Source organism: Akebia trifoliata, chromosome 16 (genome assembly GCF_017979445.1).
Source record: "Akebia trifoliata isolate Shusen 1 chromosome 16, ASM1797944v1, whole genome shotgun sequence".
NCBI classification, from domain to species: Eukaryota; Viridiplantae; Streptophyta; class Magnoliopsida; order Ranunculales; family Lardizabalaceae; genus Akebia; species Akebia trifoliata.
Window position 1 is genome coordinate 21646820 of NC_141390.1, and position 17447 is coordinate 21664266.

Consider the following 17447-nt stretch of genomic DNA (forward strand, 5'->3'; position numbering starts at 1 on the left):
CATTGTTAATGTCCTATCCCGAAAGTAAATAATGGAACTTATCTAATTTAATTAAAAATAAGAATTTTACAATAATGCAATAAAAAAAGTATATTTAACACTCAAATTATTATAAAAAGTACAAAATGTCATCATTTTCTTTCTAGATCACCATTGGAGTATGGGACAAGGTTGCACGTAAAAAGATATATATATTTTCTTTGAGGACTTAAAGATTTTTTACAATAAATAATGGTTTGGGTTGTCCATTGCAGCCTGGTTGGCTTGTTTCCTTGTAAATACTCTAAGTCTACATCATGTCAAGATTGGTAAAGTTAATAAAAGTAGGATATATCTAAAATATTTAATAATCAAATAAAATAATGGTAATTATGTAATTTAGATGAAAAATAAAGATGCTCATAATGCAATAAAGTAAAGTACTTGACACTCTAAAGACTACAAAAGTCATCATCTTCTATCAGACTCAGGGTCGTTATCGAAGTAATGGGAAGACCCGTGTTTGGCGAGTAATAAGGATATTTCAAATTTTCTTCATTGGCCAATAAAGTTTTTCTTACAAAAAAGATTTTTTAGATCAACATTGTTAATGTCTCATCCCGAAAGTAAGTAATGGAACTTATCTAATTTAATTAAAAATAAGAATTTTACAATAATGCAATAAAAAAGTGTATTTAACACTCAAATTATCATAAGTACAAAATGTCATCATTTTCTTTCTAGATCACATTGGAGTATGGGACAAGGCCACACGTAAAAAAGATATATATTTTTTCTTCGAGGACTTAAAGAATTTTTAAAATAAATAATGGCTTGGGTTATCCATTGCAACTTGGTTGGCTTGTTTCTTTGTAAATACTCTAGGTCTACATCATGTCAAGATTGATAAAGTTAATAAAAGTATTATATATCTAATAATAAAATATTTAATAATAAAATAAAATAATGGTAATTATGTAATTTTGATGAAAAATAAGGATGTTCATAATGCAATATAGTAGAGTACTTAACACTCTAAATACTACAAAAGTCATCATGTTCTATCAGACTCAAGGTCGTTATAATGCAATATAGTAGAGTACTTAACACTCTAAATACTACAAAAGTCATCATGTTCTATCAGACTCAAGGTCGTTATCAGAGTAATAGGAAGGCCCATGTTTGACGAGTAATAAGGATATTGCTTGTTTTCTTCATTTGCCAATAAATTTTTTCTTACTAAAAGATTTTTTAGATCAACATTGTTAATGTCTTATTCCGAAAGTAAATAATGGAACTTATGTAATTTAATTGAGAATAGGAATTTTATATTTATAATAAAATTATTACATGGAATGGAATGGAAGACTGCAATGTGTACCCCATCAAGAAAACAAAGCACAATGTGACTCTCATGTTTGACTGCATCAACGTTACAACGTGTCTCTCATGTTTGACTGCAACAACGTTACAACGTATCAAAAACTTGTTTTACTGGTGTTTGTTCCTGAAATTGAAATTATATAACTACCCTTATAATTCTTTCATTCATATAAAAATTAGATGTTGGTAATACATATACGACTTTTGGCCTAGGTATCTCCTCAGAGAATAAGAGAAAAGGATCCAAAAGGCTTTACTTATCCCTCAAATCTGTCATTTGCAATCCCATGCTTAATTTTTTTTTTTTTTTTTAAACGTCAAGATCAAGATATAATTTTTGGAAGAGTGGTGATAATTTGACACTCTTTCTATACTCTCCATTCACAAAGCTGTCATATTATCACCATTCTTTTTGGAAACTAAAAGATGAGACATTTTTTAGGTTAAAAAAACATTTATTTGAAAGAGCTCAAAGTGTACTAATGGATTTGTAGGAGAAAAATCAGAGAAATTTTGCCCATTTGACTTTTTTTTTTTTTTTTTTTTTTTTTTGTACTTCCAAGAAAACTAAAATCCATGGGCATTACATAAATTTCAAAACATAAGGGGTATCCCCTATATTCAACACAATCATGTGAGCTATGTAAAAAATCACACTATCTTGGGTCTTCCATGGCTACCTGACTGGCTTGGGTATTTGTGATACTTAAGTTCTCCGTCATGTTAAGATTGTTAAAGTTAATAAAAATAAGATATATCTAATTAAAAAATATTTAATAATTAAATAAAATAATGATAATTATGTAATTTAGATGAAAAATAAGGATGTTCATAAGGTAATAAAGTAGAGTACTTGACACTCTAAAGACTATAAAAGTCATCATCTTCTTTCAAGCTCAGGATCGTTATCGGAATAATGGCAAGACTTATGTTTGACGAGTAATAAGAATATTTCTTATTTTCTTTTTTGACCCATGAAGTTTTTCTTACTTGAAGATGTTTAGATAGCAATGTTAATGTTTTATTCCAAAAAGTAAATCATGAAAGTTATATATGTAACTTAATTAAAAATAAGTATTTTATAATAATACAATAAAAATGTGTATTTGACACTCAAATTATTATAAAAAACACAAAATGTCATAATTTTCTTTCTAGGTCACCATTGAAGTATGGGACAAGGCCCGTATTAGGTATGTGAAAAAGATATTTTTTTTTTCTTCAAAAACTTGTTTTACTGGTGTTTGTTCCTTAAATTGAAATTATGTAACTACCCTTATAATTCTTTCATTCATATAAAAACGAGATGTTGGTAAGTCAATATCTCAGATACATACAACCCTATCTTTTTCACACTAATGAACATACATTATACATATACTCCTTTGGCCTGGGTATCTCCTGAGAGACTAAGAGAAATGATCCAAAATGTTTTTCTCATTAACCTCCAGCCAAACACTTTTGAATTTTCTCTCTCCCACTCCACAAAAAAAAATATATATTGTCATATTAAAGTTCAAGTTCATGCTTAAATTTTTTTTACACGCATTTTCAACCATAAGATTCTATAACCTTCAAATTTCAATCTTTAAACATCAAAAACAAGATTAGAATTTTTTGAAGAATTGTGATAATCTGACACTCTTTTTGTACGCTCCATTCACAGAGTTGTACGAAACCATAATCATTTGTCCTTGTGTATTCCGAAGCAATAGGTCTATGGTTCTATAAAGGGAACATACAAAAAAGAGCGTCATATCATTACCATTCTATATGGAAAGTAAAAGTTGAGAGATTTATTTGTTAAAAAAAAAGATTTATTTGAAAGAGCTCAAAGAGTACTAATGGCTGGGAATAAATACATATAGTACATCTATAAATCTAGAGTGCTGATATTAGCACCCCAACTTTTACTTATTACACTGCAATTAATAAAGAGTCAATGGTCAAGAATAAATAAAAGTTGGGGTGCCGATAGAAGCTCTTTTTTTTTTAACTTGTTTTTTTAAAGATTTTTATTTGTTAGATTTAGGATTTTATACGAGCCTAATCCTATTTGTAAACCGCTGAAGATGTTTGAATGTGTTATAATGCTTTATAATGGTTACCACCCAAAGTAGTCAAATTGGTCTTTACACCACAATGGAGTAACGTACTATCAATAAATAAATAAAAAACGTCAGATCGTGCCATTCTACCTTACGTAGCTTCTGTTGCTGCAGAAAAGTCTCAGATTAAATCAAAATATATGTGGGTAGTTTTTTTATGATCACAGTAGAACAAAGAATGATACAGATTCTACTATAAATAGGAATCCAGGAATAAAATCTGTACAAGAACTAAAACTTTCAACTCTCAGTTTCAGAGAGCAATGAGAGAGGCTCATACCTGACATGAATTGATAAAATTACTTTGTATTTTATCATCGATTCAGTTTGCCATCATATGCACAAACCTTTTGCATTTCAGTAGTTAAGGCTAAAAATGATTTAGTTACAAAAATGTGTCCCGAATGAAGCGAGCTAACACCCGTGAAGATAACCGACTGAGCACCTCGGGCAGTATTCGTGCTGAGATGCCTGGAAGCACCGGAAGCAGCTCTTGAATGACCCGAGCTACATCTAAATCCTGCTAGTGTTCATAAAAATTCAAGTCAGATACTTTCTAGTTTCTATGTTGATTAAAAAAGTAGCTGCTATTGGCACCCAAACTTTTACTTATTACACCCCAAATTCTTAAATTATTTATCACATCCCAAATAAAGATTAAGATACACTCTTCAAACATTACAAAGGTTTGGCTCAATTTATAATCTCAACATTATGACACTTGTTCAAACAATTTCAGTAGTTGTTTACAAGAGAGAGCTTCCTTCCAATGGGACCCCAACTTTTACTTATTCTCAACTATTCACTTATTCTCTTTATTTTTATTTGGGGTGTAATAAGTAAAAGTTGGGGTTGCCAATAGCAGCTCTCTTAAGAAAAATCATGCTAAAACTTTTCTTGTCTAAAAATATGAACTAAAGAATGATGTTTCCCATATACTTCATGGCTTTGAGACAATCATGAGAAATTCTTGGTGAGTAAAATCCTAAATGTGGTCTTAAACATGGGCAACTAATAATCCCTACTTTAACAAAGGTTATTCAACAAATGTAAATCAGAAGTTTAAAGGCAGATATAGCATAATAATACTGCGCCAAGGAGATATGGGAGCATAAAAACTCAACTAATAAGAATAGTGATCAAATTTCATATTCGAAAGTGATAATGGTATTAAGGCTTATATTTATCTCAGAGCTATTACCACCATGGTTTTAAATCTTGTCTGATACCAAGATGACTCGCCCAAGTCATCTCGGTATCATTCAACAACGATACGAATATATAGGGTGTCTCAGCAATCACATCATCTCGTGAGATAAACGAGATGTCTCGGATGATATTTTGAAAATCTCGGCCAAGTCAGTAAAACTCGACCAAGTCGAACGGGATTTTGTAAATTTTGATTAAAATAATTAATTTTTTTAGAATTTAAATATTTATTATGTAAATAAAATATAATTTTATGACTAAACATCTTCTAATCTGCCTTATTTTATTAAAAAATTATAATTATTTTAATTTAAATATATGTAAATCAATCATTCTAAACCAAGTTAAATGGTCTGTCTCATCCAATATGAGTTGACTCATCCGAGACAACTCGACTTGTCCATGGACGAGACAAGATGCCAAACTGAGTTTTGTAACCATGATTACCACATTGTTTTCCTATACGGGATGGGTAACATAATCCCATCTCGTCTCTCATGAAATTCAGTACATATGGCATAAATTATAAAAATACCTGACTTGATGAACTTGATTTTAAAGACCCAGCGGTTAGGAATGTAATAACTTTCTGGACGTTGTTCAGTATAATTTTGTCCTCCTCTGTGATGGTAGGAAAAAATGCTGTAGGTTTCAGAGGCCCAAAAGCAGGAACCATACTAAAAAGTGGGGCTGAATTTCTAATTCCTAACGCTGCCATTATTTGCACCATCTGCTCTCTAGAAACCGCATCAATGCCCTTCACAATCTGTTACACATGACAAAGCAAAACAGTTAAGAGATCTGAAACACTATAAATCTGATTTTATAACCATAACCAGTGCATGACAGTGGGTTTTAAACAAGATCCAACAAATCATTAACAGGTGCAGAATAAACCATGGATGCCTCCCTAAAATATAAGTACCTAAATTTGCTTCCCTTGACCATTGACTTGGATATTCTGACTTAAGGGGAGGTCGAGATGACCCACCCCAAAAAGGAAAGCAAAGAAAACAACCAACAAACTTAGCAACAGAAAGGTCACAAACACTATCCCACCGGACCATTAAAATACCCCCTTGAACTCCTTGAATATTTTGTACTAATAGAAGAACAGGCCAAGAATTAAAAGAATCAACTCTTGAATTGATTGCAAATAACCTTTGAAAATTCAGTATTTCTAGCTTTCCAAATACCCCACAAAATCGCAAATGGCATTAAGCTCCATAATCACCTCTTGGCATGATGAAAGTTCATCCCTAATTGAATTCACTCCTCGTAAAGATCTTTAATTGTGCCCTTAGTACACCAATCTATCCCGAAGAAATGTGCCCACACCTGATTGGCTTTCTCACAATGTAGAAGTAAATGATTGGAGGATTCCTTGATTAACATACACATACAACAAACATTTGGGCTGCAGAACCCCCTTCTTCACAACAAATGTAGCGTTTGAATTTTTTCCCACACCATGCATCCTACCAAAACCTTACTCTGTCCCCCTTCCCCACCTTGAAAGTAACACTTTTTTTAAATTGAGGAAAAAACTTTAAAATACCCTTCCACACCCCACCCAAACAGATTTTTTGCAACGACTCTCTCCCAACCCATAGGATCCTCCCCAAATTTAGCCACTATCACCTTCCGCCATAGCCCCTCCATTTCCGCTCCAAAAGCCACTTTCCTAGCAAAGCCCCGTTTAGAGTACCCAACTTTCTGAAACCAAAACCCCCCAAACTCTTTACCGTGCACACATTCCTCCAACTAACCAAATGAAGTTTACTACTCCCTTCCTTGTCATGCCACAAAAACTCTCTAAACAACTTATCCAATCTCAACTCAACACTTCTAGGGATCGAAAACAAAGACAAAAAGTAAATTGGGATGTTAAACAAAACGCTCTTGATTAAAGTTAACTTACCACCAGTAGAAAGGTAATTTGTTTGCCAGGAATTTAGTATTCTATAAACTTTTTCTACCACAGGCTCCTAGAAACTTTAGCTCTTACAAGGGGTTCCCAACAAAGTTGTGAGAAGATCCACATCGACAACTTGTCCCACTGGAAAGACCTTACTCTTACGTCAATTCACTGGCAAAACCAGTTACAGCACACCAATCTTGCACTTGGGCGAAAACCTCTCAAGTCCCCGGTCGCTTTACCAACCATTCTACTCAAAGCCTCTACCACCATCAGGAACAAAAAGGGAGAAAGCAGGTCTCCTTGACGTAAACCCTGAGAGATCTTGAAGAAACCCTCCAGAGAACCATTTACAAGGATGAAAAAAAGAGGGGGTAGAAAACACTCCTCATTACGCAATAAATCCACTTATCCCCAAACCCCATGCAACTCAACAAATACCTCAAACAACTCCAACTTACATGGTCGTGAGCTTTCTACAAATCTATTTTGCACACTAACATTGACACTTGAGATTTTAACCTCTAATCTAGACAATCATTAGCTATAAGAACTCCATCAAGCATTTGTCTCCCACTCACAAAGGCTCCTTAGCTTAAACCAATGATCCCATGCAACACCTCTTTCATCCTTTTTGCAAGTAACTTGGAAATGATTTTATAAGTGGCGCCCACTAGACTAATTATTCTAAGATCTACAATGTCTTTCACCCCGTCTTCTTCAGAACCAAAGAAACAAACAAACAATTCAACCCAATATCTAGCACACTATCTTCAAAGAGATCTAACAAAAGTGCCATCAAACTCCCCCTTAATCATTTCCAAACACTTCTTAAAGAAGCCTAGAGTAAACCAATACGCTCGGGGCACCTTATTTGAACACAAGCTTGATATAGATACAAAAATTCTCTTCCTCAAACGATCTCTCTAGCCACAACCTTTGCTCAATAGAGATACTATTAAAGTGTAAACCATCAAGGTTTGGCCTTACTTATTAGGGTTCCAAATACATACAAGTATAAAAATAGACCACCCCTTTTCTAACCTCCTTCCCTTCAACCCACCTCCTCCCAATTTTAAACTTTGAACTGCTATTGGATCTCCTATGAGCATTTGCCATGCGATGGAGAACTTCGTATTACAGTCCCCTTCCTTTAACCATTGAATTCGCGATTTCTACCTCCAACACACATCTTCCATGTTCACCATATTTTTGTACTCTTCTTAAATCCCCCCCCCCCCCCCCTCCCCTCCCCTCCCTCCTCCCTCCTCCCTCCTCCCCCTCTAGCTCTTGCCCATGGAGTCAAAGGACTCAATTTCTCCCTTCTATCAAACTCTTCTAATTCCTACAAAAATTCATTTTTCCTCACTTCTACCCTCCTAAAAACTTTATATTCCACACCTTTAGGTTGTCTTTAATGAATTTTAGTTCAAACGAAAATTTACCCTTGGTTTCTCCTCAAAGCTCAAATTAATTCCTTAAAATTCTCTTGCAACAACCACATATTTTTGAATTTGAATGGAGTTGGGTGTCTAATACTCGGCCCCATTTGAAGAAAAATCGGGCAATGGTCTAAAGCTAGATTTGACAACGAATCTTGAGATACCCCTGAAAAGAAGACTTCCGAACTTGACGAAACTAAGAACCTATCAAGCTTATTTAAAATAGGAGACTCCTGGTTATTGGACCAAGTAAACAGCCTGCCGACCAAGGGTAGATCTACCAACTCATTATTTTGAACAAACTCTCCAAACCTACTCATTTTTAACGAGTCTATAGCCCCCGAACTTTTCGAGCAAGTATTCCGTGATTATTAAGGTCAAGGTTAAATGTTTAGGATAAGGAAAAAAACAGTAATGTTCATTGAAACGAACAAAACCTTAGGAACATTCATTAAAATCAGCATTGTATTGATAAATTATGGTAAAAAAATATTTTGATTCTAAAATGACTCTTATAACTAATTTTCAAACATACCATACTTTGTCATTTCGAAAAAGTCCATATTTTTTCTCCCAAAAAGTTTGTCATTTTATCTTAAAGTTAAAAGGAGATAGAATCTAAAGGTTAAAGATGAAGGTAAAAAGTTTATACTCAAGGTTTCATATGAAGGGTTTTGGGGAGAAAAATCAAGGGTTTTTGGCTAGAGGTTGAAGACAAGGGCATTAGGTCATTCTTAGAGAAGACTGAGCTCAAGAGGTATGTCTCAAATATTCATCAAAAGTGGAGAACCATTATCTGGTTCACCTAGAAATAGTCAATGTTTCTAACTTGACCTTTTTTTTTTATTTCTGATTTGGGTTCATTATATTCCAATTCATCTTAGAATGTTTCAGCTAAAACATTTCAAGACAAACTGACACATCAAAACATTCAATGAAATGTTGAATTCTAGACATTTTTGCATCAAAATGTTCAACTAACGGTACTTATCAATTAATTAAAGCAGAACACAAATCGAGTCAACAGTCAAGGGTTCCAAAGAAAATTTTGTAATTATTTAGTTTCACTTAATTGGATCTAGATTTATCATTTGGGATTAGTTATTTTTTTAGTTTTGAGTTGTTTTAGTGCTTTATTTTTTATGTTTTTTGGGTTTATTTTCATGTTTTATTGGCCCATTGTCTTAGTATAACATTTAGGGGTAGTATAGTAGCTTTAGTTTGTCTATTATTTAAGTTAGTTAGGGTTGAAACATTAGGAGAAAGAAAGTTCCGAATTTGGTATTTTAGTTTCATTAGGATTCCTTTCTTTATTTATAGATTGTATTAGGGTTTATTGATAGAGGATGAATGGAATTAAAAAAAAGTTATAGTTCTTTGTTTGAATGTTGGTGCATTCAATGTTGTTAATACCATAGAAATCATTGGGCTGATTCCAAAGTAAATAGCATATTTTTTTCTTTCTTTAATTTCTTCTTATCCTCTATCTCTTCTTCAATCTCTTTTCTACAAATTTTTTATTTGTGAGAAATCAAGAACTTTTTAATCCTTTCAAGTTTCAAGAAACCAATCCATAAACTTTGTTTTCTTAAATTCTAGTTTCTCAATTTCTTGATTCTTGATTCTTGAAACCCACAAACCCCAACCCTTAATACTTTACATATTTCCTTTACCTTTAATCCTTACTCTTTAAACCTTAACCTTTAACCCTTTTCATCTATCCTACAGAAAATGTCGTATTTGCAACAAAAAAAAATAGTTTACTTTCGGGTTTACCCTATCTCAGCCCTCATCTTTAACCCAATCCCTAACAAAATTTCCCGAAACCCCCTTATTTTCCCTATCCTACTCAAATTCTTAACCTAATCCTAAACCAAATTTCCTTAACCCCCTATTTTCCTCTCTTCCCTCACCATCCTGCATGACTAATACCTTCCAAAACGGTGCAATACTTTGAAACATGATTAAGCATATGATTGTTGGAGAAGTAACTAGCATTACAACAACAGGTGAGTTGAGGGAGTCATAGTTACAAAGGTTTGCACCATACGTAATAAAACCATATATTTTCGCGCAATTTATGGATGGATTAATTGTATATATTCAAGGAGAGATCCTTTAATGTACGTGGTTTATAAATGATGTAATGTTGGAGATGAAACTAGAGTGGGAGTAAATAAAAAACTAAAACTTCAAGGAATACATCACAAACTATGGGCTTTAAGTTAAGTAGTACCAAGACAGAATATATGTAATACAACTTTAGTTGGGACACTTCTAAGGATGAATCACTAATTAAGATTGATTGATAAATAATACCGAAGACACCACTTCCATTAAATATGTACTGATCAAACTAAATGGAAAATTTTATAAGACAACAATATGACCATTATGCTTTATGGAGCTGAATAATAGATTATCAAGAAACATGTTCATAAAGATAAGGATGTCATGTATTCAAGAAATTTAGGAATTGCTCCATCATCAAAGCCCCAAAGATTTGGGTCCGCTTAGGAATTGCTCCAACAAGAGGTAAAATAGGGGGAAGCCATTCGAGATTGTTTAGGCTTGTGCACAAAGACCAATAATAGCACCAATAAAAAGTGTTTTGTTGCAAGTTGAGGGATCTAAATGGGGAGAAGATCAAAACTGGCATAGAAGTAGTGAAAAATGATCATGCATTGACTACAAATATGGTTAATGACAGTCAAATGGCAAAACAAGATTCATGTTGCCAAGTGCCGACCCAAGTAATTCAGATAAGGTGAACGTGATGTGATGATGCACTTTATTGGATGTTCTACATATGTTTTTTTTTTTTTTTTTTGGTAAGTATGTTCTACATAGTTTTGGAAATCAAAACCTTAATGTCTATACCTTTAATAAGATAAGAAGGTAATATAAATAGTACAAGAGTTGGTAACTATTGCTCCCAACCCAATAAACCAGTCTATAAGTACCTCATCCAGAAGGAACTCTCGGAAAAAATTTCCCTTGTCAGATAGCAAAAATGCTAGGGCTGCTCTTGTTTTAATTGGCTGCTCTAGCTGAGATACACTTGATGGAAACCCTAGAAGAAGATTACTTGTTTGACCTTGTAAAATACCAAGACCAGCCATATCACTGTTCAAGCCCTCCCCACCTCCACTTTTAGCTGCAGTTATGAAATTTTCAAAGGCTTGCATGACATCAATGAATCTTTCAGCATCAAAAACTCCAGATTTTCCATATATTGTGTATCGTAAGGCATTCCTCAGTCTTGGGGATTCATCTGTCAGGAGTCTCTGATATTGAAAAGGCAAAAAGGGAAAGAATAATAAAAAAATAAACAGTATGTGTTTTTTTGTTAGATGGGACATGGAGAAAATATAAATCAAACCACACTGATAGCTACTAAAGAAGAGTAAAAGAACTGTGCAGATAGAGCCATAAAAGAACCAAAAATTCTGCAGCTAAACTAATAGAAGGATTAAATTTCCCATACCGAGGCATTCTCATGTTTCAGATCAGAGTAACTTGTATGTTTTATATCTAAAACATATATACAGGTTGAAAAACAGAAGAGAAAAATAGGAGGAAAAAGAAGTAACAGTATCCTACAATTCAACTTAGGGAACTTCCCCAAGCCAAGTACATTTGTCGTAAACTTCCTACAACGAGATCACAAGAAATGCTTCCGAAATATCAGAATATATTGTACCTCTCATCCAGATACAAACCAAAAAGGTTATCTACACATTGCACATAATAATCATGGTAAGCAAAGCTCTAGAAGTCTGGGTAGATCCTCATCATTAGCGAATTAGACATCCTTAACTTATAGAACATTAAGTGATCCAGTTCCAATTCTATTTAGACACTCATCTCTAGATAAGAAGCTTCAGCAAAACGTTTCAGGCACATTTGCATTCAAATTTTACGAAGCCAACTATAGAAGATATATCATGAAAGTATCAGCTACAACCCACAAACAGCCATACCTGTGCAATATATGGATAGGCTTCATCCACGATAGCGAAGTCAGGGTCTCCCACTAAAGCTATGCCTTCAAGGACACCAATTGCTCTGATTATGAGAGCAAAATAAGGGGGTATTCTGAATGGATAATCAAATGTTATTTGAGCTAAATCTGCTGCCAGGTCTTGAAAGTTAATATTTTTGGCTCCCCCGCCTTCAAGTGCCTGGTCAAAAACTTTGGCTAGAACTGGCAAGATTGGTTCTAAATTAACCCCCTCTGGGATGAAATCAAGCTTGACAAAGTCTTTGACTATAGCTCCATAGTCTCGATGAATCAAGTGGGCAATTGCTTCAATCATTCCATACTTTTGATCATCAGTTAACTTTGTCACAAGGCCTGTAGTAGCAATGGCATGCATTCAAATGTTCAAACATCAAAACCAAATAGTAGATAACAAAATCAAATTGTCTAAAATGGTGTTTGTCTACCAAAGGAAGAGAACTCTCATACCATGAATCTCAGTCAAACACAAAGCACAGATATCAATTAGCATGTAAACTTGTAATATAATGCCTTTATGTGACATGTCCAAGCTCAGTAGCATTAAATTATTGGTGAAAACACACACACATATATATTGAATAAATATAGCATTATTGAGCATCTAAGAGCAAGCTTGAGTTCTATTCCATAACGGTCCAGAAGAAGTTGATGACTAGAGAAATGCAGTATTACTTATAAATCTAAAATTACAGAAGCAGGAAATGACTTCCCCTAGTGTTTCGAATATGCCAGAAACTTGGACATTAAAATCTCACATCAACTGTCGTTGACAGGTGAATCAAGAGATAATATTAGAAGTTGGTTTTTTTAATAAGTTAAAATTTTATTAAAAAAAGGGGACGAGATGGTCCTGAATTAAAAACTTTTTAAAAAGATGGGAGCGCCACTTAGGCCTCCTCTAAATTATAAACCATGTCCCACCTAGCAACGAAATCCTCGAAGAAGATTCCTTTAAACACTCTATACAATTTACTCCAAAAGAACAAAAGACCCAAAATAGACAATAATAGGTTGTGAATCATGAGCTCTTTCCCCTCAAAGATGTGCCTACTTCTTTCCTTCCAAATGCCCTAACAAATGGAAAATGGAGTGAGACTCCAAAGGATCCATTTCAAAGCTCTAAAGGACTTGCCCCACGATCCCCATGTCTCAAAAAGCTCCTTGTTAGACCTCGGAAAACAACCCTTCAATCCAAAAAGACTGAGAAAGTGTGTCCAAACCTCATGAGCAAGGTGACAATGAATGAGCAAAATGTCTCTCCGTTCCTTAAGCATAAAAAGCATCTGTTAGGGGTTTGAAAATCTTTCTTGATTAACTGATCCATTGTGGTGATTTTCTCCTGAGAAACTTGCCACATAAAAACAAAAACCTTGGAGGGAACTTTAACACCCCAAACAAAACAAGCAAGGAAGGTGAAATTGGAGGAAGGTAATTCCAAAGCGTACATAGACATCACCGAGTAGACCCCATCTCTCGTGCCATCACAGTGCATATAGTCATCCCTATCCTAACATACAATAGTAGCCTCGAACAATTCCAAGAGCCTTCCCACGCTAGTGAGTTCTCAATCATTGAAGTTTCGTCTTAACCCAAAGTCCCACGTCCTTGACAATACAGTCCCCCACTAGGCAATCAGCTATCGGCCTCCCCTTTTTAGTAGATATCGCAAAAAACCCCAAAAATTGCTCTTCCAAAGGAATCTCCCCACACAACCTATCTTCCCAAAAACGTATTCTATTGCCCCTCCTGACTTTGAACTTTACTCTCTTGCGGAAAGCAGGAATTCTCTTCAAAATGCCCTTCCACACTCCACCCCAAATTTTAGAAGTTGGTTTGGTTTTCAACTTTTCTCCTAGACTAGTTTTATTTGATGATCTATATATAAGAAGGATGATGGAAAGGAATGTATAGGTAATTGGGAGAGGTCTATTATGATGAGATCATTCTATTCATCCCTAGTGCCTTTAGTCTTTCGAAGTTCCCCACATTTTGGGAACCAAATTCCATCTAAGCTATCTTTTCATCTGATTAACCACGTTGGATCATTTATTCAATCAAAGTATTTCTATGCCTTTTTTTTTTCCCCTTGTAAAGTCAATGGAGAATTGGTTGATCATTTCTGATTCATTGCTCTTTATTCAAGGAGATTTGGTCCTGCTTCTTATCTATGTTCCATATCTTTTGGGTCTCCCCCAAGTCAATCTTGTCTTTGTTCCAAAGAAAGAAAAGCATGTGGGGACTTTTACCTTTTGCACTTTGTTTGGGAACTTGGAAATGAAAGAAACAGAAGAATATTCCAAGGGAATGAGCAATCACTTCAAGAGTTGATCATTGAAATTTTAGGGTTCTTTCTGAGGAAAGGTGTTTCTTGAATTTAATGTGAATTTTTTTTCTTTTTGAAGACTTTGTGTTGAAGTTGGATCTTAAGTGTTCAGCATAAGGTTAGAGTCAGTTGTTTTATCTGCGACTTGAGCTGGTTACCTTGACTTACTTTTCTTTTTAATAAACTTATACTTAAAAAAAGGGTGTTTAATATATAAGAAGAGGATAACTATTTTTCATTTAAAAGATTAGAGAAGTAGGATGATATGGATTTTCCTATTGAGTGGAATAGGAGCTGAAAGCCTTATTGGGTATCATGTTTGTAACACCAATATTTGGGATAAGGTGTAGATGTTGATCATGATGAAATATCCATGATACCTAAGTTTAATTTATATACACTTTTGTATTTAGTTTTCCTTTCTTGCTCTACAATATCATTTATTACAGGTAGGAGTTGTAACTAATCTAAATCAAGGGCCTTTGTCTTCTTTTCCTCTCCACACATCCCATTTTTCATTAACAAGGGATAACAGTTATTGAGAAGGGAAAAATGTAGTCCAGGTATTTGTTTTAGCATCCAAGATAAGACTTTACCTTGCTAAGCTTGCTGTTTCAAGAATATGACTAGATGAAGTATGCTTATTCTCCAAAGGGTGTGTTTTACATCCCTTTTTCGTTTTCTATTAACCAATTTATTTTTGGAGAATGTTTCTCAGATCTATCACATGAAAACCCCTCGATCACAACATATGCAACTTGTGGCTCCCCAATATGTTTTTTTATAGGTAAAGAGAAAATTTGATTAAGAAAAAAAAAAGGATGTGGAAGTGACCAACCCGAAGAGTACCAAGAAGAAAGGAAAAAAAAAATCTAAACAGCCTACAGAGGTTCTAAGTTACAAACTAAATCCCACCTAACAATAAAATCCTCAAAGAAAATACACTTAAACTCCTTGTACAATTTCCCCCACAAGAAAAGAAGCCCTAAAACAGAAAAGTTGACCACTATTTAATCCTCCAATGCATTCTTTAACCATAACATATTTGGGAATATCTACACCACTAGCTTATGGAATAAAGAAAACATATCCAACTTTACAAGGACATTACTTCAAACAAGTTAAGCATATGATGTTCCTAACCATGAAGAAAGATCAGCCTTCACCATATGCTCTTAAAGAATGGATTGTTACCAAAGTCAAGTATAGCCAGCTTCCCATCTGGTGTGCGGATCATATTCCCAGGATGCGGATCGGCATGAAAAAAACCTGTATCAAGCAACTACAAAGAAAATGGCAATAAGTTAGATTATATGACTAACATGTCAAGGAGTCCATCAATGCATTCTCATTTCAAGATAATGTTTCAGTCAAGAGAAAAACTAAAATTGTCTTCACCGAAACATTTCGAGACATTACTATTCAACATTTTGGGGTCAATATTTCGCTCCTGGCCAAAACCTTCCGAGAGAACACGAAATGTTAAACCATGCTCATACATGAAAATATAAGAAAAGAACAGTCTAATGCTCACAAGTTGCAAAACATTAACCAAATAACCACATCAAAGCATGAGCAATGAAACATAAAGAAAGAAAAAAGTTGATCGATATGAAACATAAAGAAATGTCTGAAGGCTTCTTAAAAAAACAAAAAATGGATGGGACATGGAACAAAAGGTGAAACATATTCTAGATGAAGCAATTGAACTATATGTCCTCAATGTTCCGCATAAGCGAATGCTAAAGTAACTGAAGGCATGGAGTACTACACCTGCTTTAGGTAGCATATGACTCCAACATTGACCAGTTCCCCAACATCACTTTCGGTACTTTGTGACAGCTTTTCACCATCTATCCATGATGTTGTAAGAACCTTTCTTGAAGTATATTTCTCGTATGTTTTTGGTACGATGACCTGAAAGATTGAACAAATATAGAAAGAGTTACAAACCAAATGTAATATACATCATATTCCAACACATCAATAATTGATAGTCTTTGCATCACATATTTTAAATAAAAGAAATAAAGAAAACCATTACATTATTCAAAAACAGTAATTTGTGAAGCTATTCTGAAACGGGAAAAATCTGGGAAATGGTGGGACATATGTCAAGGTAGTAGATGACAAATCCATTTTTCCATCATGGAGACTAGTGCTGTACCATGTAAGAAGCCTAGTTAAGACTTAAGACTATAATAACAGATCAATATTTTCCTAGAAGAAACATGTTGAATCAATAGGCAGATGATGCTAGAGATATGACACACAAGACTTGTTCCCATAGTGTAGATTGTAGAGAAAAATCCTGCATTTGATAAGGATGCAGAAGATGCTTAATAGCTTCTCCATAGTACTAACTCTTGATCACCTAATTAGGAGGGGTTTCATCTCACCCAATGTTTGCATTTTGTGCTATTCTAATGGTGAAACTATTAACCACATTCTTTTACATTGCCTACTCACCGTTAAAATTTGGTCCCACTTCTTGCAGTTGTTCAGTTCTTCTTGGGTCTTGCCTTCCTCAACTCTATCCCTTTACCAAAGCTGGAACTATTACTCTTTCACTAGTAGGAAGAAAAGTCTTTGGTCTTTGCTCCCCATTGCGATTTGTTGGGGATTTTAGGAGAGGAACATGAGAATCTTCTCGAAGGCGGAGAGTTCTCATCATGATTTGGTCTTGTTGATCCTTAGTTTATTGTTTCATTGGTCCAAGTTGGACGGGGCTTTTAGAGGAATTTTGTTTGAGGATTTAGTGTTTAAATGGGATTCTCTTTGTAATGTGTAAAGTTTATTTTCCTTTCCTTGTACTTTTGGCCGGTCCCCTCGACCGCCTTTTTTAATGATATTTTGCTTTGCTTATCAAAAAAAAAAAAAAAACAAATGTTTAGGTATAGTCGATTTTACGGTATCTTGACAACATGTTGAAATGTTTTGGGGCATTTCAGTTATTCTGAATGATATTTCCTTGCCGCCGAGAAACCACTTTTTGACAGTGAGATTTTAAAAAGCAATTCAAACCATTTCATTCAACCCTATTCTAACTATCTTGCCTAAA

The 17447-nt window shown here is 34.3% G+C and overlaps 1 protein-coding gene across 2 annotated transcripts in view; it reads right to left on the reverse strand.

The window, feature by feature from the left end:
• Nucleotides 1-3639: 3639 nt before the first annotated feature.
• Nucleotides 3640-17447, reverse strand: part of LOC147382846 (Protein kinase superfamily protein) — a 31033-nt gene continuing 17225 nt past the window's right edge. The window contains exons 8-13 of one of the 2 annotated variants that reach the window (XM_086428800.1): nt 16160-16303; nt 15581-15668; nt 12023-12396; nt 11003-11326; nt 5215-5445; nt 3640-3993 (exon numbers count right to left, since the gene is read on the reverse strand). In XM_086428800.1, the coding sequence (XP_086284926.1) occupies nt 3856-3993; nt 5215-5445; nt 11003-11326; nt 12023-12396; nt 15581-15668; nt 16160-16303 (1299 nt within the window). In that variant the 3' untranslated portion in view covers nt 3640-3855. The remainder of the gene's footprint in view (nt 3994-5214; nt 5446-11002; nt 11327-12022; nt 12397-15580; nt 15669-16159; nt 16304-17447) is intronic. The other variant, XM_086428801.1, reaches the window with a different exon arrangement.